Source organism: Oncorhynchus mykiss, chromosome 16 (genome assembly GCF_013265735.2).
Source record: "Oncorhynchus mykiss isolate Arlee chromosome 16, USDA_OmykA_1.1, whole genome shotgun sequence".
Taxonomy (NCBI): domain Eukaryota; kingdom Metazoa; phylum Chordata; class Actinopteri; order Salmoniformes; family Salmonidae; genus Oncorhynchus; species Oncorhynchus mykiss.
Window position 1 is genome coordinate 6,476,994 of NC_048580.1, and position 25,446 is coordinate 6,502,439.

Genomic DNA, 25,446 nt, shown 5'->3' on the forward strand with positions numbered 1-25,446 from the left:
CTATATACAGGGTGTTACGGTACAGAGTCAATGTGGAGGCTATATACAGGGTGTTACGGTACAGTGTCAATGTGGAGGCTATATACAGGGGGTACCGGTACAGAGTCAATGTGGAGACTATATATTAATGTGCTGGAGATTCTATGTAAAATGTAAGGCTACTGGCCACCGGACAGGCTCACTTCCCCATTGAACTGGTCATCTTTCTTTTCGAATCAACAGGACATAAAACAATATAGATGTAAGAAATATATCTATTTTGAGACATTACGTAATATTTTCATATATTAGTATACGGTTTTCATATTAATTCTCAAAGACGTCTCAGAAAAACATGCACATCACTGTGAAATGTGAAAGGAGCACCGAGTGTATAGCTTTTAACTAATGTATCATTATTACCTTATCGATGCTCATTACTGAACGTCGCAAACCCTTGGATATCTGCACGAACCCTAGCCTAAATGATGAATCAGCGATATACAAAAACCGGTTTAATTGTTTATTAATGAACGTTTGAGTTTTAACGAGTACATTTAGCATTTAGCGTAGCGCATTTGCATTTCCAGGTGCCTACTTGAGACGTCTGCGTCTCAAGTAGGATCAACAGGTTAACTAACTAAATAAGATCACAGAAATACATGAAAAACACACAATTAGTTCATACGCGATAGAAAAAGAAAAGTCCCTAGCGGATGAAACCGACATGACGGCTTGATAGACAAAGGAAAGAGTGTGGACCGCTCAAGAGCGAGAAACTCTTAGAAATTGCTAATACTTTACATGAACGGCTGCTCATTCAAAAATAAAATTGCAATTTACATATTTACAAGTGCACGTCTGTGGTCATCGGTCCGTCTGCTGGAGAGTCTCGACAGAAAAGTTGCATTCCTAGTGGATACGTCAGGCGTACCCATCGCATAGAATAGATGTTTCGGCGGTTGTCGGTATTCTTGAACTAGACTTACGTAATTTCCAGCTGCAGACTAGTAATTCTATGTCTAGGATTTGCTCTTATTCTGTAATGATCGATAGTCTCAGAGTTTAACCATTTCCAGCCGTGTAGCCAACGCTCCACGCTCCACGGTCTAATTGTGGCAAAATCACAATTCTTTAGGTAACATTGATAAATAAGATGTTTTATCAATTTTCATAAGTCTGCTTATGTGGGGGAAAAGTGACTTGGGCCCCAGAGAGGGGAGAGGTCAGGCTTGTCTTCTTATGGGAATGCGTCTGTAACTATTACAGAGGTTGCCCTTATCTTGATCTAGTGTATGACCTAAGAGGCTCACCGTCTCTGTGAGCTTGTCCAGGAGGGGGTGTATTTTTGATGGGAGTATCTAGATTTGACAATTGATATATGCCATTGGATGAGGTAATGTTTTGGTCCTAAGTGGTAGCAAGAACAAAATAGGAACTTCGTTTAGGAGAGCAAACTGAACGATAATTTATAGCTAATGCTGTCTGGCTATGGGATACTCCTCTCTAAAGTAAAATCTTCCTTTGTGCAGTTTTCCTAGATCTGTGGTTTGTCATGTCGAATAGGGGGTGGATCTTTGCTATAAAGGACCTCAGTTGTCATTATGTTGACACTGAGAATTTATAGACACTGAATTGATCTGAGAGTCAAACAGGGCTATGGTGAAGCTCATATATAATTAAAGATGGGACTTTATAATATACTCTGACTTGTGTGTTGTTTGCGCTCTCACGATTTGGTAAGACAGAGGACATTTTCACGACAGCATACAGAGTTCTTAACCATTTCACATGTAGCTAACGCTTCATATTTTCTGGTCTTAGAAATTCAACCATTTGCAACCTTAGCTTACACCGTGGTTTGCGTGGTCTTGAATTGAGGCCATTCCAACGTGGGGACTCTGTCCCGACGTTCTCTGACTTAATGTACATTTTTGTAGGAAAAGTTTTACACTGTGGAAAAAGGTCCGATTCCATGACACCTGATGTGATGTCTGGCCTCAAGGAGGGCCATTGACTAGTTAAACTTTATGAAAATCCACACTCATTTAGAAGCCTAACATCACACTACATCTTTTCACAAATAGTTTCATATTTACTCAATAATTGTATCCCAACATCTAGATGTGAATCTGATAATTGGAAAGTGTACACGAACAGAGATGCAGTAATGTGGGTCTCCTGTGTTTCATGAGGTCACTAAATGACACAACTTTGACAGGGTTGTTCTTTCAAAACACCCACGGACAAATTCCCACATTCTCAAAAGACGTTGTGTAATTATTCAAACGTTTGATTGTCCAAGTGTGTCTCTTTGTTCCACAGTTTACATTCCAGTCTGGAACACCACAGAGAACAGAGTATTTTACGACCGTCATAAAACAGCCGACCTCCGACCTCCCCCCACACACCTCTACGAGAGAGAGAACACGCTGTAGAGACGGACCCACTGTCACCTGATCCTTCAGATCGTCACAGAGAGTCATGACATACCTAGCAGGACAAATTCAGACTTAGTGTGACAGGCCAGGAGAGAGCTTAGGGTACAGGCCGATGCTGATGGAGGACAATAACACTCAGCAACAGTCAACAAAAATATATGTTTAATGCTTAAAACCAGCAAATCAAATTGTTTGGGGACAGACTTGGTGGAGACAACCGAGCACTGAAGGTGATCCTTGGTAAAGATTGCCACTCCCCCACCTTTGGTAGATCTGTCTTGCAGAAAAAAGGTTATAACCAGAAAGGTCAACATCAATATTCAAAACACTCTTCCTTAACCACGTCTCAGTAATGACCAACACATCTGGATTGTGAACCCACACTTTGATCCTTCAGATCGTCATGACAGAAGATAGGCCTATTTGGTAAAAGACCAAGTCCATATTATGGCAAGAACAGCACAAATAAGCAAAGAGAAAAGGACAGTCCATCATTACCTTAAGACATGAAGGTCAGCCAATCTGGAAAATGTCAAGAACTTTTAAAAAGTTTCTTCAAGTGCAGACGCAAAAACTATCAAGTGCTATGATGAAACTGGCTCTCATGAGGACCACCACAGAAAAGGAAGACCCAGACTTACCTCTGCTGGAGAGGATAAGTTCATTAGAGTTACCAGTCTCAGATTTCAGCCCAAAGAAAACACTTAACCAGCTTGGCTACCACAGCATTCTGCAGCAATACGCCATCCCATCTGGTTTGGGCTTAGTGGGACTATAATTTGTTTTGCAACAGGACAATGACCCAACACACCTCCAGGCTGTGTAAGGGCTATTCTACCAAGAAGGAGAGTGATGGAGGGCTGCATTAGATGACCCAGCCTCCACAAATCACCTGACCTCAAACCAATTGAGATGGTTTGGGATGAGTTGGACCGCAGAGTGAAGGAAAAGCAGCCAAAAAGTGCTCCGCATAAGTGGGAACTCCTTCAAGACTGTTGGAAAAGCATTCCAGGTGAAGCTGGTTGAGAGAAATTCAACTGTCATGAAGGGAAAGGGTGGCTACTTTGAAGAATCTCAAATATTTGGATCTGTTTAAAACACTTTTTATGTGTCATTTCATAGTTTTGAAGTCTTCACTATTATTCTACAATATAGACAACATTAAAAAGTAAGAAAAACCCTTGAATGAGTAGCTATGTCCAAACTTTTTTTTGTCTGGTTCTGTAATTTATTAGAGACACTAAGACATCAGCGCTTCCGGGTGGAAATATGCAGTTATCCAGTTGCTAAAAATACCATAACTTCCTTAAAAAAAACGAGAGTTCAGTTCATGTAACAGGGTTGACTAAAATGAGGGACTGGTGTTTATTTTTAAAATAAAATGAAACATTAAGGCTAAGTATAAAACACATGAAGACACCATTTTTTCCCCCCACCATTTGTCAAATACAACAAATAGTGAATACTGTACTGTGAAAAAAAATACTGTGAAACGCTTAGTTACAACTGGTACTTTAGATTTACAAAATAAAAAACCCCATTCCAATGTGGTGTTGAAGGCCTGTTGAGTACATCTGAGCTGAAAAGATTCCAGAATCTTCTGTTAAAAACTACTAGCGCCTACGCAGAGGTTGTAATCAAAAATCTGGCCCATTTGAAAACGGTCCTTTTGTGAGGCGCAGCGGGGAACTAGTTGTGTATCGTGGAGAGTGGTGGATAAACCAGGAGGATCTTCATCATCGGTTAAACCTCTAGTTTGGGAACATTTCCCACATCTTCCCAGTAGATTACAACAGCGAAGGGCATAGAGGGTATATGTTGCCACTGCTCAACCAGAATAGCCTGTGCAACTGCCAACACCTCAAATACGTAGACACGTTAACACCGACATCTCCCCAGGATACCAGAGCAAGACGGAAACGCTAAGAAACAACATGGTCTCCCCTCTGCATTCAACTGATTCTGACCGGGCCAAAGAAACAACATGGTCTCCCCTCTGCATTCAAGCAGACGGCAACTGATTCCGACCGGGCCAAAGAAACAACATGAGCGATAGGTAGGCTAAGTTTATATTTTTTTTACAGTCTTTGGTTTATAGCGAACGTGTGTCGATTCTCGGTGGTTGAGAATGAGGGGTTTCAGCGCCTCGTGAAAGAGCTCGAGACACGTTACGAAAGTCCATCTTGCACCGATTTCAGCAAACAGGGAGTTCACCCACTCTACAGTATATAAGCAAGCCAAAGCCGATGTTGAATTAATTGTCCGATGCAGTGACATCCCATCACATTAGCCCATCTGCGTTTCTCAACAAGTTCAAATCACATGAATGCATCTAACTGGTATATATACACACACACACACACACACACACACACACACACACACACACACAAACTGGTAAATCCCTACCTCCCACATGGTTGCAAACGCAGCATCAGAGGAGAAACTTGAGAGGCTCAACATAACAATCCTGTCACAACAGACAATGCAAACAACATTGTGAATGGCATTTAATTGTCCTGCTGTACCGAAACCGTGACCCCAAAACCGCAATACGTATCGAACCGTAGGTTTTGTGAAGCGCTACACCCCAAAATTAATAATTAAGTCATTTAAAAAAAAAGGACTTCCAGGTTTCTATCTTACCAAGGCAGAGGACATCTGGGGTTACAAAATTGAATTAAAAAAATTCCCTTGTTTCCCAGGAATCCTGGACATATTTCCATGAATCTTACAACTGGGATGTCTGGGAAAACCTGGGAATGTTACCGGAATTTTGCAACCCTAAGCCAGCCTGCCACACACACACACATAACCAGTTAGCCTGGCAGTAGCCATTCCTATTGGCCAGAGAAGGAGAAGCAGTACGCTCTACTTTCTGTTTTAGACATTGGCGGCTTCTTCAAAGAGATTATTTATCCTTTTCAGCCAAGATAAAAAAAAATCGGTTGCATGTCATTTCCTGACTTCTACATTGGTTATAAGCCATACATACCCACAGTTCCACAGCATTACAAATTACACAATCCAATTGGCACGCAGACAGACTATATTGATAGTTTAACTTTGCAATCATTGGCTTTTGTTTGATGTTCATTTTAAAAAGTGAAAAATCTGAGTCTCAGCATCATTCTGCCCTTCTCCAAGACTCCCAACAAAACAAAAGTATTTCAGGTCACAGTACTGACTAGAGACCAGACAGACAGACTGATCCCATTCAGGTCACAGTACTGACTAGAGACCAGACAGACAGACTGATCCCATTCAGGTCACAGTACTGACTAGAGACCAGACAGACAGACTGATCCATTCAAATCTAGTCTTCCACTGGGGGAGAGATACAGCCCTGAATGCAACCCAAATCCTATTAGGGACAGATACTCAGAGACAGATAGACAGGGGAAGGATCTCGCTCTCTCCCACCCACCCACGAGACGATCAACATCAGACATTAAGACTACTGTGTTCATCCACACAGTGCTGACAGCTCCTCAGATAGCATTGCGTTTAGCTGCCACAAGGATCATTCTGCCTTTTCATTTCCCAATTCTCTCTCTCTTTCTTCATCCCTCGCTCACCTGACAGTCAGATTTCTATCCACGACATCGTGTTTTGTCTTGAGAAGAGGTGGCCATGTTGGAACCATCCCTCCCCGATAGGGTTAGGGATGATGATGATGATGATTGACAGCCGTCGCCAATGGCGACGACGTCGTGATGTACAGACGACGGCGTAGCCCACTTGACTGGCACCGCACGTAAAAAATGTTTTGTCAAACAGCAGGACAGCACACAGCAGGACAGCACACAGCAGGACAGGACAGCAGGACAGGACAGCAGGACAGCACACAGCAGGACAGCACACAGCAGGACAGCACACAGCAGGACAGCACACAGCAGGACAGCACACAGCAGGACAGCAGGACAGCACACAGCACGACAGCACACAGCAGGACAACACACAGCAGGACAGCACACAGCAGGACAGGACAGCAGGACAGGACAGCAGGACAGCACACAGCAGGACAGCACACAGCAGGACAGCACACAGCAGGACAGCAGGACAGCACACAGCAGGACAGCACACAGCAGGACAGCACACAGCAGGGCAGCACACAGCAGGGCAGCACACAGCAGGGCAGCAGGACAGCACACAGCAGGACAGCACACAGCAGGGCAGCAGGACAGCACACAGCAGGGCAGCACACAGCAGGGCAGCACACAGCAGGGCAGCAGGACAGCAGGACAGCACACAGCAGGACAGCACACAGCAGGGCAGCAGGGCAGCAGGACAGCGCACAGCAGGACAGCACACAGCAGGACAGCAGGACAGCAGGGCATTGGATTTGTAATTTGCCTATTCCTATACCCTATTTCCATAAATACGCAAATCAAAGTTTATTAGTCACGTGCACCGAATAGAACCGGTGTACAACTTACAGTGAAATGCTTCCTTACAGGCTCTAACCAAGTGCAAAAAAAGGTGTTAGGTGAACAACAGGTAAGTAAAGAACTAAAACAACAGTAAAAAGACAGTAGAGGGGCTATATACAGTAGAGAGGCTATATACAGTAGAGGGGCTATATACAGTAGAGAGGCTATATACAGTAGAGGGGCTATAGACAGTAGAGAGGCTATATACAGTAGAGGGGCTATATACAGTAGAGAGGCTATAGACAGTAGAGAGGCTATATACAGTAGAGGGGCTATATACAGTAGAGAGGCTATATACAGTAGAGGGGCTATAGACAGTAGAGGGGCTATATACAGTAGAGGGGCTATATACAGTAGAGGGGCTATAGACAGTAGAGGGGCTATAGACAGTAGAGGGGCTATAGACAGTAGAGGGGCTATAGACAGTAGAGGGGCTATAGACAGTAGAGGGGCTATAGACAGTAGAGGGGCTATAGACAGTAGAGGGGCTATAGACAGTAGAGGGGCTATAGACAGTAGAGGGGCTATATACAGTAGAGAGGCTATATACAGTAGAGGGGCTATAGACAGTAGAGAGGCTATATACAGTAGAGAGGCTATATACAGTAGAGAGGCTATAGACAGTAGAGAGGCTATATACAGTAGAGGGGCTATATACAGTAGAGAGGCTATATACAGTAGAGAGGCTATAGACAGTAGAGAGGCTATATACAGTAGAGGGGCTATAGACAGTAGAGAGGCTATAGACAGTAGAGAGGCTATAGACAGTAGAGAGGCTATAGACAGTAGAGAGGCTATAGACAGTAGAGAGGCTATAGACAGTAGAGAGTCTACGTACAGACACTGCTTAGTCAGGCTGATTGAGGTAGTATGTATACATAGATACGACCAAAAGTATGTAGACACCACATCACATTAGTGGATTTGGCCATTTCAGCCACAACCTTTGCTGACAGGTGTATAAAATTGAGGACACATCCATGCAATCTCCATAGACAAACATCAGCTGTAGAATGGCCTTAACTGAAGGGCTCAGTGACTTTCAATGTGGCACCGTCATAAGATGCCACCTTTCCAACAAGTCAGTGTGTCAAATTTCTGTATGGAAGAACTTGACTGGCCTACACAGAGCCCTGACTTTAACCCCATTGAACACCTTTGGGGTTGAATTGGAACGCCGACTGCGAGCCAGGCCTAATCGCCCAACATCAGTACCCGAACTCACGAATGCTCTTGTGGATGAATGGAAACAAGTCCCCACAGAAGTGTTCCAACATCTAGTGGAAAGCCTTCACAGAAGAGTGGAGGCTGTTATAGCAGCAAAGGGGGGGGACCAACTCCATAATAATGCCCATGATTTTGGAATGAGATGTTGGACGAGCAGGTGTCCACATACTTTTGGCCCTGTTATACAGTCTACAGAATGCAAGAGAGGGATGTCGACCAAGCAGAGTGGAGAATTCCACCAAAGCTAAAACGTCCAGTCAGAAATCAACCTCCCCGTTTTAAAAACAGTAGTAAATATTCCCTTCTCTCTCCCTTCGATAGGCTATGAATATGACAGAAGGTTACGCTTCAATCGTTTTATGGATTGGCTTTCTCCTGATGCAATATCCTGTTTCGCAGAGTCGTGGCTGAACAAGGACACGGGAAAATGTAACTGTTTTCCCCCCCTGTACCTCGGGGAAGCTCAGAGGAAGGGGTACGTCTCTCTTTGTTAAAAAACAGCTGGGGCGCAATCTCTAATGTTAAGGAAGTCTGGCGGTTCTGTTCGCCTGAGATAATGGATAAACTGTAGACCACACAGTTTTCATCTAGAAGTTTTTGTAGCTGTGTATTTACGGTATCATGTTCCACTATGTAGTCCTATAACTTACTACGACGCTAAGACAGTCCGTTCCTCGGTCACTGTTCCACCATGATGTAGTCCTATAACTTACTACGCTAAGACAGTCCGTTCCTCATCACAGTCCCTGGTCCATCACACACACACACACGTTCTGCTCCTCCAACAGAAATGAACAGAATAAAAAAGACTAGCCTCTCTCTGCCCTTCCAACAACATATTTCTTCACGATTCCTCCAGTTGCATTTGATTTGGTGCCAACTGTCGCTGTGGCGAAGAGAAGCAGCAGCAGCATTCTGGGATGTGGTCAATAGGAGGCGGTTGGCATCGTATATCACCATGTTTTATGGGTACTCGATAGGACAAAAGGTTGACATGCCGCCGCCCCCCCCCCCCCCCCCCCCCCCCCCCAACTCCTCTCTTTGCCACAACCCTGTCTCGTGTTTTGTGTTGTGAAGTGGTGCACATTGTTAGCTCCATAGACACACACACACCTCTCCTCTCTGTTCCCTGTCACAATGCTGGTGTACTGTGGAGCTGAAGGAAGCATCCAGTTTAATTTAGTCGAGCTGGTATCTAATCAAACACCTTCACCGTGTGTGTGTGTGTGTGCGCGTGTGCGTGTGCGTGTGTGTGCGTTTCTGTTTTGTCTAACCCAACCTCGTTAACCTGAAAAGCTGTGAAAATGTAAATGGGTGGGTGGGGGGGGGGGGGGGGGGGGGGGGATGTCCTGATATGTTTCTGAGTGGAGATGTGCGTGTTGATTCGCTCTGGGTGGAGGGGGCGGGGCTGGACGCTGACTCATCACTGGATGAACTGTGATTTTTAAAGTACTCAACACGCTGTTCCAGACGCTCCGTCAAATTAAATATTGAGTGCGTTTGTTAAATTAGGTTTGGCTGCACAAAAGAGATGGACACACACCCACCCACACACCCACCCACACCCAGTGAAGAGGATGTTTGATTTGATGCCAGCTAACTAAACAAGTGAGGAGTGACGAGGAGAGTGGAGAGACGATGAGAGTGGAGAGGAGAGACGAGAAGAGACGAGTGGAGAGGAGAGACGAGAAGAGACGAGGAGAGTGGAGAGACGAGAAGAGATGAGGAGAGTGGAGAGACGAGAAGAGACGAGGAGAGTGGAGAGACGAGAAGAGACGAGAAGAGACGAGGAGAGTGGAGAGACGAGAAGAGACGAGGAGAGCGAAGAGACGAGGAGAGTGGAGAGACGAGAAGAGACGAGGAGAGTGGAGAGACGAGAAGAGACGAGGAGAGTGGAGAGACGAGAAGAGACGAGGAGAGTGGAGAGACGAGGAGAGTGGAGAGACGAGAAGAGACGAGGAGAGTGGAGAGACGAGAAGAGTGGAGAGACGAGAAGAGTGGAGAGACGAGAAGAGTGGAGAGACGAGAAGAGTGGAGAGACGAGGAGAGTGGAGAGACGAGGAGAGTGGAGAGACGAGAAGAGACGAGGAGAGTGGAGAGACGAGACGAGGAGAGTGGAGAGACGAGACGAGGAGAGTGTAGAGACGAGAAGAGTGGAGAGACGAGAAGAGTGGAGAGACGAGAAGAGACGAGGAGAGTGGAGAGGCGAGGAGAGTGGAGAGGCGAGGAGAGTGGAGAGACGAGAAGAGACGAGGAGAGTGGAGAGACGAGGAGAGTGGAGAGACGAGGAGAGTGGAGGAGAGTGGAGAGACGAGAAGAGGAGAGTGGAGAGACGAGAAGAGGAGAGTGGAGAGACGAGAAGAGACGAGGAGAGTGGAGAGACGAGAAGAGACGAGGAGAGTGGAGAGACGAGAAGAGACGAGGAGAGTGGAGAGACGAGGAGAGTGGAGAGACGAGAAGAGACGAGGAGAGTGGAGAGACGAGAAGAGTGGAGAGACGAGAAGAGACGAGGAGAGTGGAGAGACGAGAAGAGACGAGGAGAGTGGAGAGACGAGGAGAGTGGAGAGACGAGGAGAGTGGAGAGACGAGGAGAGTGGAGAGACGAGAAGAGACGAGGAGAGTGGAGAGACGAGAAGAGTGGAGAGACGAGAAGAGACGAGGAGAGTGGAGAGACGAGAAGAGACGAGGAGAGTGGAGAGACGAGGAGAGTGGAGAGACGAGGAGAGTGGAGAGACGAGGAGAGTGGAGAGACGAGGAGAGTGGAGAGACGAGGAGAGACGAGGAGAGTGGAGAGACGAGGAGAGTGGAGAGACGAGGAGAGTGGAGAGACGGAGAGACGAGGAGAGTGGAGAGACGGAGAGACGAGGAGACGGAGAGACGAGGAGAGTGGAGAGACGAGGAGAGTGGAGAGACGAGGAGAGTGGAGAGACGAGGAGAGTGGAGAGACGAGGAGAGTGGAGAGACGGAGAGACGAGGAGAGTGGAGAGACGAGGAGACGGAGAGACAAGGAGAGTGGAGAGACGGAGAGACGAGGAGAGTGGAGAGACGGAGAGACGAGGAGAGTGGAGAGACGAGGAGAGTGGAGAGACGAGAAGAGACGAGGAGAGTGGAGAGACGAGAAGAGACGAGGAGAGAGGAGAGACGAGAAGAGACGAGGAGAGTGGAGAGACGAGAAGAGACGAGGAGAGTGGAGAGACGATAAGAGACGAGGAGAGTCGAGAGACGAGGAAAGTGGAGAGACGAGGAGAGTGGAGAGACGAGGAGAGTGGAGAGACGGAGAGACGAGGAGAGTGGAGAGATGCCTGCGAGTGTGTGTGTGGACTGATTGTAGTAGTAGTAGTAGTAGTAGTGAGATGGTCATGCCCTGAGGGACTGATTGAAGTAGTAGTAGTAGTAGTAGTGAGATGGTCATGCCCTGAGGGAGTGTAGTAGTAGTAGTAGTAGTAGTAGTAGTAGTAGTAGTGAGATGGTCATGACCTGAGGGAGTGTAGTAGTAGTAGTGAGATGCTCATGCCCTGAGGGACTGATTGTAGTAGTAGTAGTAGTAGTAATAATAAGATGCTCATGCCCTGAGGGACTGATTGTAGTAGTAGTAGTAGTAGTAGTAGTAGTAGTAATAATAGTAGTAGTGAGATGGTCATGCCCTGAGGGAGTGTAGTAGTAGTAGTAGTAGTGAGATGGTCATGACCTGAGGGAGTGTAGTAGTAGTAGTAGTGAGATGCTCATGCCCTGAGGGACTGATTGTAGTAGTAGTAGTAGTAGTAGTAGTAGTAATAATAGTAGTAGTGAGATGGTCATGCCCTGAGGGAGTGTAGTAGTAGTAGTAGTAGTGAGATGGTCATGACCTGAGGGAGTGTAGTAGTAGTAGTAGTGAGATGCTCATGCCCTGAGGGACTGATTGTAGTAGTAGTAGTAGTAGTAGTAGTAGTAGTGAGATGGTCATGACCTGAGGGAGTGTAGTAGTAGTAGTGAGATGGTCATGCCCTGAGGGACTGATTGTGTCTGTGGGAATGGCTGTGGGTTGTCATAGTTTATTGATTACCTTGCGGTCACGGAATCCCGATCGTGGTTTCTTCTTTTTTTCATCCGCTCCTCCCTCCTCGCCCTCCTCTCCGTCGCTGGCCTCCACCGAACTCTCGGCCTCTGACTCTTTCACAAACCCCGCCTCCTTTACCTCGGGATGTTCGTCGTGCGCGACGGATGGCCCGGCGTCTGCGTAGGCTCTGGGTTTACACAGGAAGAAAACACAGGAAGTAAATACAGGAAGCAGATTAAAAAGGGAACTCCACTATGTTCAAAGCGTTTGTGATTTGAGCCCACAGACCAGCTGCAAACAGAGTTCAGATAGAGACCTGAGGGAGTGTTGTAGTAGTAGTAGTAGTAGTAGTGAGATGGTAATGCCCCCTCCAGGTCTCTGTTCTCCTACTAATCTCACTGCCCCCCCCCCCCCCTCCCTCCAGGTCTCTGTTCTCCTACTAATCTCACTGCCCCCCCCCCCCCCCCCCTCCCTCCAGGTCTCTGTTCTCCTACTAATCTCACTGCCCCCCCCCTCCCTCCAGGTCTCTGTTCTCCTACTAATCTCACTGTGACCCCACCCCCCCCCCCCCCAGGTCTCTGTTCTCCTACTAATCTCACTGTGACCCCCCCCCCCCAGGTCTCTGTTCTCCTACTAACCTCACTGTGACCCCCCCCCCCCAGGTCTCTGTTCTCCTACTAACCTCACTGTAACCCGCCCCCAGGTCTCTGTTCTCCTACTAATCTCACTGCAACCCGCTCCAGGTCTCTGTTCTCCTACTAATCTCACTGTACCCCCCCTCCAGGTCTCTGTTCTCCTACTAATCTCACTCTAACCCCCCCCCCCAGGTCTCTGTTCTCCTACTAATCTCACTGCCTTGACCTCTTTCTCGCAAGATGACATCCTGCGACTAGTGAGGTCTGAACGCCCGACCCCCCCCCCCCCCTCCTCTAGGGATCTTCTCCCACTCCTGATAAATCCCTCCCTGACCACTGGCTGCGTCCCCTCTGACTTCAAAATGGACCGAGTTAATCCCCTCCAAGAAACCAACAACTCATCTGACGTCGAACTATAGACCTGCATCCCTTTCTTTTCCTTCCAGAACACTCGGGTGTGCGGTCTCAGACCAACTTTCTCATTATCCCTCTCAGAACAATCTGGACCAGGAACCAGTCTAACCAGGCTACAAGATGGGTCACTCAACCGAGACTGCTCTTCTGTGTCAAGAGGTTCTCTGAACTGTCAAAGCTTACTCTTTCTCTGTTCTCATCCTCCTACAGCCATCCGCTGCCTTCGACACAACCAGATCAGTTCCTCCTCTCCACCCTCTCAGGACCGGGCATCTCAGGCTCTATCAGATCCTCCTCTCCACCCTCTCAGGACCGGGCATCTCAGGCTCTATCAGATTCTCCTCTCCACCCTCTCAGGCTCTATCAGATCCTCCTCTCCACCCTCTCTGGCTCTATCAGATCCTCCTCTCCACCCTCTCAGGGCTGGGTGTCTCAGGCTCTATCAGATCCTCCTCTCTACCCTCTCAGGGCTGGGTGTCTCAGGCTCTATCAGATCCTCCTCTCCACCCTCTCAGGGCTGGGTGTCTCAGGCTCTATCAGATCCTCCTCTTCACCCTCTCAGGGCTGGGTGTCTCAGGCTCTATCAGATCCTCCTCTTCACCCTCTCAGGGCTGGACGTCTCAGACGCTGCAGACTCTACATTGTACTTGGCAGGCTGCTCCTACCACGGGATCTGTGTCTGGACCACACACACACACACACTACTGGTGTCCCCCAAGGCTCGGTTCTAGGCCCTCTTCTCTCTATACACCAAGTCACTCAGCTCAGTCATATCCTCACATTGTCTCTCCTATCATTACTATGCAGATGACACTCAACTACTTCCTCTCTCTCCCCCCCCCCCCCCCCCCCCCTTCTGACACCCAGATGGCGACACGCATCTCTGCGTGCCTGGCAGATATCGCAACCTGGATGCCGGCCCACCACCTCGAACTCAACAAGAGATGTAGCTGCTCTACCTCCCGGGGGAAGGCCTACACACACAAACACCTCCATCACGGTTGACAACTCCAGTGTCCCTCTCCCAGAGCGCAAAGAACATTGGTGTGACACTGGACAACACCCCGTTCTCTGAAAACATCAAAGCAGTGACCCACTCCTTAATTTTTATTTTACCTTTACAAGTCAGTTAAGAACTAATTCTTATTTTCAATGACGGCCTAGGAACAGTGGGTTAACTGCCTGTTCAGGGGGCAGAACGACAGATTTGTCCTGCAGGTTCATGCTCAACAACATCAGTATAGTGCGACACTACCGCACACAGGAAGCAGCGCAGGTCCAAATCCAGGAACTTGTCCTCGCCCATCTGGAATTCTGCAACTCGCTCCCGCTCAGCCCAAAGTCTTCTAACCCCACAGTCTGACTTTACTGATAGTAAGTACATTTTTCCTCAATGTAGCTATGCCTGATATGTGGTTGTCCCACCTAGCCATTTTAAGATGACTGCACTAACTGTAAATTGCTCTGGATTAGAGAGTGTGCTAAATGACAAAATGTTGAATTGAAATAGAATTGACCCAAAACACAGATCACCACATGAGTTATAATCAGATCGTGTAGAGGTCAAGAATCACACGTGTGTGTGTGTGTGTGTGTGTGTGCATACCTGGTCCAGAGCAGTCCAGCGCTGGCTGAGGCCCCGGTCACGCCCACCAGAGCTGCTAGCATCAGTCTCCTCTTACTGGCCCCGCCCCTCACAGCCTCACCATGGTAACGACGTGACAACTGCACCAGCCCCAACGCTACCGCCGACAACGCCCGCAAGCGGTACATTCTGGAGAGCGAGAGAGAGAGAGAGAGAGAGAGAGAGAGATGTAAACGAGAGGTGCACGAATTTCTCTCACATGGAGATGTAACATTGTTAAATGTTTATCAAATGTTTTAGACACACCAGAAATAGAAAGGTAGGTCTTTACAATAAATTTTCGGGGGGGGAATATATTTAAAACAGACACTATTCCCCAAATAGCTGTATATGACTAAACACATCCAAAGACTTTGAAACACAATCCCATCAGAGAGCCATAACTGCTACTCATAATCCCATCAGAGAGCCATAACTGCTACTCATAATCCCATCAGAGAGCTGTAACTGCTACTCATAATCCCATCAGAGCTGTAACTGCTACTCATAATCCCATCAGAGAGCTGTAACTGCTACTCATAATCCCATCAGAGAGCTGTAACTGCTACTCATAATCCCATCAGAGAGCTGTAACTGCTACTCATAATCCCATCAGAGAGCCGTAACTCCTACTCATAATCCCATCAGAGAGCCGTAACTGCTACTCATAATCCCATCAGAGAGCCGTAACTGCTACTCATAATCCCATCAGAGAGCCGTAACTGCTACTCATAATCCCATCAGAGAGCCGTAATTGCTACTCATAATCCCATCAGAGAGCTGTAACTGCTACTCATAATCCCATCAGAGATGTAACTGCTACTCATAATCCCATCAGAGATGTAACTGCTACTCATAATCCCATCAGAGAGCCGCAACTGCTACTCATAATCCCATCAGAGAGCTGTAACTGCTACTCATAATCCCATCAGAGAGCTGTAACTGCTACTCATAATCCCATCAGAGAGCCGTAACTGCTACTCATAATCCCACCAGAGAGCCGTAACTGCTACTCATAATCCCATCAGAGAGCTGTAACTGCTACTCATAATCCCATCAGAGAGCTGTAACTGCTACTCATAATCCCATCAGAGAGCCACACCTGCTACTCATAATCCCACCAGAGAGCCGTAACTGCTACTCATAATCCCATCAGAGTTGTAACTGCTACTCATCCCATCTAAAAAGTTGTCAAATGAATTGCTCATTATTCATCTAATAAAATCTGTCAACAATGAAGTGGGATATTCATAGCAGACAGTACTTTGCGTTTGAAAGCCACGTGGCGTGCCAAGCATAGATTTATTGGTGCCAACTGCGCTGGTCCTAGTACTGCGACACACCATACCCCCGTCCCCCCGCAGCACAGGCTCCTCCACCAGAATTAACATAATAGAACCTAAAAATAAAGTCCTCTGGCCTTGGTGTACACGTTGACTCCCCTCTGAAAAATGTCTTCTGGGCCTATGACTGCGACACAGCACCGTCCCCCCCATCCCCCGCTTTGCCCTGGGGGGGGGGGGGGGTCGGGATTTAGAAACATTTCTTCCAGAAACTCATTAACCGTCTCAAAATAACCTTAAAAAAACGAGTGTTCTATAGTGGTGAGCTCTGTGTCATTACTTCGTGCAGAGCTAACACACACACACACACACTAAAATAGTGGTGCTAGAGGGAATAGCAGCTGTTTTATAGGCTCTTGACCAATTCTGCTATTGTGCATTAAAAATAAAAATTTGCGCTGAATTTTGCACGTTTTTTTTGTACATCATGTTTTGCCATCGTTTCCTATGACCGAAAATAGCATCCTGTTGCCTAGTCACTTTACCCCTACCTACAATAAAAAAAAATGTAAAAAACATTCCAGGTGAAGCTGGTTGAGAGAATACCAAGAGTGCGAAAAGCTGTCAAGGCAATGGGAGGCTACTTTAAAGAATCTCAAATATAAACTATATTTTGATTTGTTTAACACTTTTTTTGGTTACCATAAGAAACAACAACAACATTTCATGGTTTTGATGTCAGTTTTTTCCCCCTGCATTGTCGGGAAGGGCCCGTAAATAAGCCAATCACGGTTAGTCTACACATGTTTACAACACGTGACAAATTAAATTTGACACACACGATACCAACCCTTTTGCCTTTGCTAGCCAATCAATAGCTTTTATTTTTTTATCTTTAAAAAAATCTTTAACTAGGCAAGTCAGTTAAGAACAAATTCTTATTTTCAATGACGGCCTAGGAACAGTGGGTTAACTGCCTTGTTCAGGGGCAGAACGACAGATTTGTACCTTGTCAGCTCGGGGGGTTTGAACTTGCAACCTTCCGGTTACTAGTCCAACACTCTAACCACTAGGCTACCCTGCCAATAGCTTTAAAAAAAAAAATCTTTACTGGATTCCTTATCAATTTAAATGAAACCACAGGAGAAAGAATGTGTCCCAATGGCTCCCGATACACCTCTGGTGAAAAGTAGCTGACTATATTAGGGAGCCGTTTGGGATTGCAGCCAAACCTTTAGATGAGCTTGGTGGTGGTCAGGTCACAGCAAACCAATTCGTAACAGTGCTTGGGCTAGGCTTATCTCTAAAACTTCATTTGGAACATGACTCGTTTAAAATTTGTTCCGGTGTCACGGAAAGATGATTAACAATTAAAAGAGAGGTCCCCCTTGTGATGTCTCTGTGGCTCCAGTATTCCTGTGATCTATACACAGACCCATGGGTGGAGAAGTTTATTCGTGACACAGACAGACACACACCCTCTAGCACACACACACCCACACCCTCTAGCGCGCACACACACACACCCCCTCTAGCACACACGCGCACACACACACACCCCCTCTAGCACACACACACACACACACCCTCTAGCACACACACACACACACACACACACACACCCTCCTCAATGCATCATGCCCTCCGAGGTCGAAGCCACCTGTCGATATTCCATTACCGATCCAGGCCCTGACTGTCACACTCACTGATTCAGCAGAAGAAGAAAAATTATAATAACAACCACTCAGAATATGCTAATTGGACGACCGGTAGTCCATGACAACGGGGACAGGGTCTCTAAGGGCATTTGGAGAGGTGCTGTTTAAAACAGGACAGAGAGACAGGTGAGGATCTACTATAGTAGCAGGGACACAAGGCCTGGTGGGGTAGGATCTACTATAGTAGCAGGGACACAAGGCCTGGTGGGGTAGGATCTACTATAGTAGCAGGGACACATGGCCTGGTGGGGTAGGATCTACTATAGTAGCAGGGACACAAGGCCTGGTGGGGTAGGATCTACTATAGTAGCAGGGACACATGGCCTGGTGGGGTAGGGTCTACTATAGTAGCAGGGACACATGGCCTGGTGGGGTAGGATCTACTATAGTAGCAGGGACACATGGCCTGGTGGGGTAGGGAGAGGATATACTATAGTAGCAGGGACACAAGGCCTGGTGGGGTAGGGAGAGGCTCTACTATAGTAGCAGGTACACAAGGCCTGGTGGGGTAGGGAGAGGCTCTACTATAGTAGCAGGGACACAAGGCCTGGTGGGGTAGGGAGAGGATCGGGATTGGTGTCCCACCGGCAGGACGGTTGAACTAATGTAGGCTAATGTGATTAGCATGAGGTTGTAAGTAACCCCAAAAAATCCCAGGACATAGACATGTCTGATATGGGCAGAAAGCTTAAATTCTTGTTAATCGAACTGCACTGTCCAATTTACAGTAACTATTACAGTGAAAGAATACCATGCTATTGTTTGACGAGTGTGCACAATTATGAACTTAAAATGTATTTAAAAAAAACAATTGGGCACATTTAGGTAGTCTTGATACAACATTTTGAACAGATATTGAATGGTTCATTGGATCAGTCTAAAACTTTGCACATACACTGCTGCCATCAAGTGGCCAAAATCTAAATTGCACCTGGGCTGGAATAATACATTATGGCCTTTCTCTTGTATGTCAATGAAGGTACTTTAAAACAGATTATTTTTTTCCTTTGAATTATCTTTTACCAGAGCTAATGTACTATATTCTCCTACATTAATTTCACATCTCCGAAAAACTTAATTGTTTCCTTTCAAACAGTATCAAGAATATGTATATCCTTGCTTCAGCTCCTGAGCTACAGGCAGTTAGATTTGGGTGTCATTTTAGGCGAAAACTGAAAAAAAAAGGGTCAAATCCATAAGAGGTTTTAAGAAATCTGTTCCTAAGTATTCCCACACAGAGAGAAATGATGTTTTAGTCAAATAAAATCGGTTTGGGCTTCTAATTCGTTTTTTTTTACCCCTTTTTCTACACAATGTTGTGATAGCCAATTGGTAGTTACAGTCTTGTCCCATCGCTGCAACTCCCGTACGAACTCAGGAGAGGCGAAGGTCGAGAGCTGTGCGTCATCCGAAACGCAACCCAACCAAGATGCACTGCTTCTTGACACAACACCCTCTTAACCCGGAAGCCAGCCGCACCAATGTGTCAGAGGAAACAAGATGCGACCGCGTCAGTGTGCATGTGCCCGGTATATCCTCTCCCTACCTCAGCAGGCCTTGTGTTCCTGCTACTATAGCAGATCCTAGGATGCGCGGTGGGACAAGGACATCCTGGCTGGACAAACCATCCCCTAACCTGGATGACGCTGGGCCAAGTGTGCGCCGCTACATCCTGGTTCGAGTCCAGGCCTTAGACCACTGCGCCACTGGGGAGGCCCCTGATTGGGCATCTTGCAGTCAAAACACAATTTATTTTTGTAATTATAAAACTGGGTGGTTCCAGCCCTGAATGCTGATTGGCTGACAGCCATGGTATATCAGTCCATGGTATACCATGAGTATGACATAACATATATTTTTACTGTTCTAATTAAGCTGGTAACCAGCTTATAAAATAGCAATAAGGCACCTCTGGGTTTGTGGTATATGGCCAATATAGCATGGCTAAGGGCGGTGTCCAGGCACTTCGTGTTGCGTCGTATATAAGAACAGCTCTTAACAGTGGAATATTGGGCCATATACCCCCTCAGACTTAAATCACGTACCGGCCATCCCTTCAAGAAAAAAAAAAAAAAAAAAGTCATCCCTGAATGTCGTTGAGTCGACTATAGCAGCCGTCTTCCTGCTACAGAGACATCCCAGATAGAACTACTGTTAAAGTCTGAAGTTTACATACACTTAGGTTGGAGTCATTAAAACTAGTTTTTTTTAACCACTCCACAAATTTCTTGTTAACAAACTATAGTTTTGGAAAGTCAGTTAGGACATCTACTTTGTGTATGACACAAGTCATTTTTCCATCAATTGTTTACAGACAGATTATTTCACTTATAATTCACTGTATCACAATTCCAGTGGGTCAGAAGTTTACAGACACTAAGTTGACTGTGCCTTTAAACAGCTTGGAAAATTCCATTAAATGTCATAGCTTTAGAAGCTTCTGATAGGCTAATTGACATTATTTGAGTCAATTGGAGGTGTACCTGTGGATGTATTTCAAGGCCGACCTTCAAACTCAGTGCTTCTTTGCTTGACATCATGGGAAAATCAAAAGAAATCAGCCAAGACCTCATAATTTCCAAATGCCTGAAGGTACCACATTCATCTGTACAAACAATAGTAAGCAAGTATAAACACCATGGGACCACGCAGCCGTCATACAGCTCAGGAAGGAAACGTGTTCTGTCTCCTAGAGATTATCGTACTTTGGTGCAAAAAGAGCAAATCGATCCCAGAACAACAGCAAAGGACCTTGTGAAGATGCTGGAGGAAACGGGTACAAAAGTATCTATATCCACAGTAAAACGAGTCCTATATCGACAACCTGAAAGGCCGCTCAGCAAGGAAGAAGCCACTGCTCCAACACCGCCATTAAAAAGTCAGACTACGGTTTGCAACTGCACATGGGGACAAAGGTCGTACTTTTTGGAGAAATGTCCTCTCGTCTGATGAAACACAAATATAACAATTCGGCCATAATGACCATCGTTATGTTTGGAGGAAAAAGGGGGAGGCTTGCAAGCCAAAGAACACCATCCCAAACGTGAAGCACGGGGGTGGCAGCATCATGTTGTGGGGGTGCTTTGCTGCAGGAGGGACTGGTGCACTAGCCAAAATAGATAACATCATGAGGATGGAAAATGATGTGGATATATTCAAGCCTATAGAAAATTTGTGGACAGAACTGAAAAATTGTGTGCTAGCAAGGAGGCCTACATACCTGACTCAGGTACACCAGCTCTGTCAGGATGAATAGGCCAAAATTCACCAAACTTATTGTGGGAAGCTTGTGGAAGGCTACCCAAAACATTTGACCCAAGTTAAGCAATTTCTGACCCACTTGGAATGTGATGGAAGAAATAAAAGTTGAAATAAATCACTCTATTATTATTCTGGCATTTCACATTCTTAAAATAAAGTGGTGATCCTAACTGACCTAAGACAGGGAATTTTAGGATTAAAATGTCAGGAACTATGAAAAACTGAGCATAAATTTACTTGGCTATGGTGTATGTAAACATTCGACTTCAACTGTACATAGAGCATTAATTTTGACCAGCGCACTATGGGCCCTCCAGTAATGCACTGCGTAGTCAATAGGGCTCTATTTGGGACATGGTCCATAGAGCTCCCTCACCGACAGAGCTACAAACCAGGAAGGGGGATTTAATAAGCAATAGAGCTTATATATTAGCGCCAGCACAAGAGACCCTGAAATCTCCTGTCCAACGGAACATCTTATGTTATTGTTTGTCACCTAGCAACATAAAAAAAAAATTTTTTTTTAAAGAGAGCAAGTTAGCCTTTCTGCGTGGCTGGGGTCCAGAGACGATGCTGATAGGAATGTCAAGAAGCCAGACAGACACACACAAACACAAACAGACAGACATGCACACACAGCAGTTTATCCTCTCAACTCCTGATAGGACGCCAGTTTGCTGTGAGCCAGTTTGCTGTGAACGTAGCACACCTGGGCTTTAGGAAATGTGTGTGGTGGAAAATAATATTTTAACAAGAGAGCTTTTACACTTGATCTGTGAAATTCCCCAGTCAGGATGGGAGCTCAGAGCTGTATTGTGGGGAAATTATTTTTAACCGACGACTGGGGCCATGCATACTACCTGTTTTCATCCTGCCAGGATTCTGTGTGTGTGTGTGTGGTGTGTGGTGTGTGATGTACACACACACACACACACACACACACTACTCCATCGTCCTGCTAGAGCCCTTCTCTACCAGACCAATGGGTTCAGAGAATCCAAGAATTACTCTTTAAAAAAAACATTCCTCCCCCATTACCCCCCCCCCATATGTACACAAAATAACGTCCTCCACGCCACCACAGAAGCAACACTGATATATGATGCTGCCTGAATCACCTCTAGATCCTCCCGCAACGCGCGCACCGGCCTCCACCTACCGCGACGGCCTCCACCTACCGCGACGACCTCCACCTACCGCGACGGCCTCCACCTACCGCGACGGCCTCCTTCCTTAATAATAACTAAATAATAAACTACTAGTTATCCTTTACAGATATCTGGCTGTTCTGTACTGCGACCTAACTTACGCGCTTTCACTTTTCCAAGGTTATTTTAGTTTCCAAGGACACCTAAAATCATGAAGGAGACAGCAGGGATCTGATTCCCGTGAGGTTTCCATTCTGTGTTTCCACTACCAGTCTGCCATAATAAACAGCCTTCAGCACCTTCAGGAAGTATTCACAGCCACGTTACAGCCCGAATGTAAAATGTATATTTTGTGTCACTGATCTAAACAAAAATACCACATTATGTCAAAGTGGAATTGTGTTTGTATTACTGAACAGAAATATAAATGCAACATGCAAAGTGTTGGTGCCACATTTCATGAGCTGAAATAAAAAAAGAGCCCAGAAATGTTCCATATAAACAAAATGCTTATTTCTCAGAAATTGTGCAATTTTTTTTTTGTTTACATCCCTGTTAGTGGGCATTTCTCATTTGCCAAGATAATCCATCCTGCTGACAGGTGTGGCATATCAAGAAGCTGATTAAACAGCATGATCTTTACACATGTGCACCTTGTGCTGGGGACAAAGGCCTGCTCTAAAATGTGCCGTTTTGTCACAACACATTGCCGCAGACGTCTCAAGTAGAGGGTGTGTGCAGGTGGCATGCTGACTGCAGGAATATCCAACAGAGCTGTTGCCAGATCATTTAATATGTTCATTTCTCTACCATAAGCCGCCTCAAACTCTGTTTTAGAGAATTTGGCAGTACATCCAACCGGGCTCACAACCGCAGACCAGGTGTAACCAAGCCAGCCCAGCACCTCCACAGCCGGCTTCTTCACCTGCGGGATCGTCTGAGGAGAGGGAGGAGGGCTGCTGAGGAGTATTTCTGTCTGCAATAAAGCCCTCCCAGGCCCTCCCATTGCTGAACCACTAAAAAACGAAAAGCTGAAATGTCTTCAGTTAATAAGTATTCAACCCTTTTGTTATGACAAACCTAAATAAGTTCAAGAGTAAAAATGTACTTAACAAATCACATAATATTTGTTACATGGACTCATCCTGTGTTAAATAATAGATAATATATAATTATTGAATGACTAGCCCATCTCTGTAACCCGCAAAACAAAGTTATCTTTGTGGTCCCTCAATCAAGTATTGAATTTCAAGCACAGATTCAACCAAAGACCAGTGAGGTCTTGCAATGCCTCACAAAGCAAGTCACCTATTGGTAGAACCCCCCCCCCCCCCCCCAAAAAAAACATGCAGAATATCCCTAAGTATGGTGAAGTTATTAATTAGGCTGTGGATGGTGTGTCAATACACAGGCGTCCTTCTTAACTCAGTTGCCGGAGAGGAAGGAAACCACTCACAGACTTCACCATGAGGCCAATGATGACTTTAAAACAGTTAGAGTTTAATGGCTGTGATAGGAGAAAACTGAGAATGGATCAACAACCTTGTAGTTACTCCACAATACTAATGTAAAATGACAGAGTGAAAAGACAGAAGCCTGTACAGAACAAAAAATATTGCAAAACATGCATTCTGTTTGCAACAAGGCACTTAAGTAATACTGCAAGAAATGCGGCTAAGAAATTACCTTTTTGTCCTGAATACAAAGCATCAAACATAACACATCACTGAGTACCACTATATATTTTCAAGCCTTTTTGGGGGATAAAAAAAGAACGGAATAGAGCTAAGCACATGCCAAGTCCTGGAGGAAAACCTTTCCAGCAGACACTGGAAGATGAATTCACCTTTCAGCAGAACAATAACCTAAAACACAAGGGCCTAGTTACAAGTATGACTTAAAAATGATCTTGAAAAATCTACAGCAAGACTTGAAAATATCTTTCTTGCGATGATCAACCACCAACTTGACAGAGCTTGAAGAATTCTAATAATAATAATCAAATATTGTACAATGCAAGGCTGACAGCTAATCGCTGCCAAAGGTGCTTCTAACATCTATTGTGTCAGGGGGTGAAAACTTGTCTAATCAAGATATATTAGTGTTTTATTTATTATTCTTTTTTTTTATACAAATTTTAGATTTTTTGGGGGACCAAAAATGACAATTACATCAAATTGTATTTTTTTAAAGTAAAAAAAAATCGAAATGTTAGTGTTTACAAATCAACTAGGGATTATATAACTAAACCATGAAACCTCCTACGTATAATTGTTTGTTAAAAACAACAACAAAATGCAGACACCCCCTGGACTGTGTTGTCAAGCTAGGCGCTATCTTTCTAGTGGCTAAAGCTAAATCCAACCAATACTTAGCTAGATAATGTGCATCGTCTCTGACAACACAGCAACATTCATTCATTATTGCGTGCAGTCTAAACACAGTTCACTTGTAACTTCTGCCTGATAATATTGAAACAACGAACGAAGAGGCCAAGTCAACCTCTAGTAGTCCGGGAGGCTAGCTAGCTACAGTAGGTAGCCTTTTAACTAGATAGAAATTACCTATAAAACTGCAATCGGCTAACTCAATATCACATAAATACTGGCTAAAGACTGCTATTTTGCTACTTACTTGAGTTTCGAGACGACTACGACAGGTCTTGAATAGTTAGAAATATCTAGCTACGACGTCTCTCCCGATGCATGTATTCCCTTTATGCAGTCTGACGTGCTCCTTCTGCGACACTAGTTATCACAGCCACAAAGTAATAAACCCCGCCTATTTCTAACATGTATCTTCTTAAAATTTTATTTTATTTTAACCTAACCTTAACCTCACTGCTAACCTTATGCCTAATGTTAAATTAACATCAAAAAGCGATTTTTAAAAATATTTTTAGTTTTCATAAACTTTTACGATAAGCCAATTTTGGCTTTGTGGCTGTGGTAACTAGTGGAAACGTCCCAGCACACGCCCCCTCCATTACGTCACTACGGAGTTTGGAGGGCGGGACAAATATCCACCAAGCTCCACCCATTGCGGTTCGGGCCTCACATGTAAACATTCACCGGATGTGTGCTCCGTAGAAAGTAGACGTTTATTCCATGTTTATTTGTATATATTTGTCTCTTTATGTGGCCATTTTTACAGTAAAAGGGGTCATGATTGGGATGTGACTGAGCCCAGTCCAATGGAGCCACCAAGGGTATAAGTATTTACCAAATGGCACACTATTCCCTAAATG

General features: G+C 45.4%; 1 protein-coding gene across 7 annotated transcripts in view; it reads right to left on the reverse strand.

Annotated features, from left to right (window-relative positions):
- Positions 1-24,987, reverse strand: part of micu1 (mitochondrial calcium uptake 1) — a 104,729-nt gene extending 79,742 nt beyond the window's left edge. For 6 of the 7 annotated variants that reach the window (XM_036946048.1, XM_036946047.1, XM_036946045.1 and 3 more), the window contains exons 1-3: positions 24,834-24,987; positions 14,772-14,939; positions 12,123-12,303 (exon numbers count right to left, since the gene is read on the reverse strand). In XM_036946048.1, the coding sequence (XP_036801943.1) occupies positions 12,123-12,303; positions 14,772-14,938 (348 nt within the window). In that variant the 5' untranslated portion in view covers position 14,939; positions 24,834-24,987. Of the gene's footprint in view, positions 1-12,122; positions 12,304-14,771; positions 14,940-24,655; positions 24,658-24,833 lie in introns of all 7 variants that reach the window. The other variant, XM_036946043.1, reaches the window with a different exon arrangement.
- Positions 24,988-25,446: the final 459 nt, after the last annotated feature.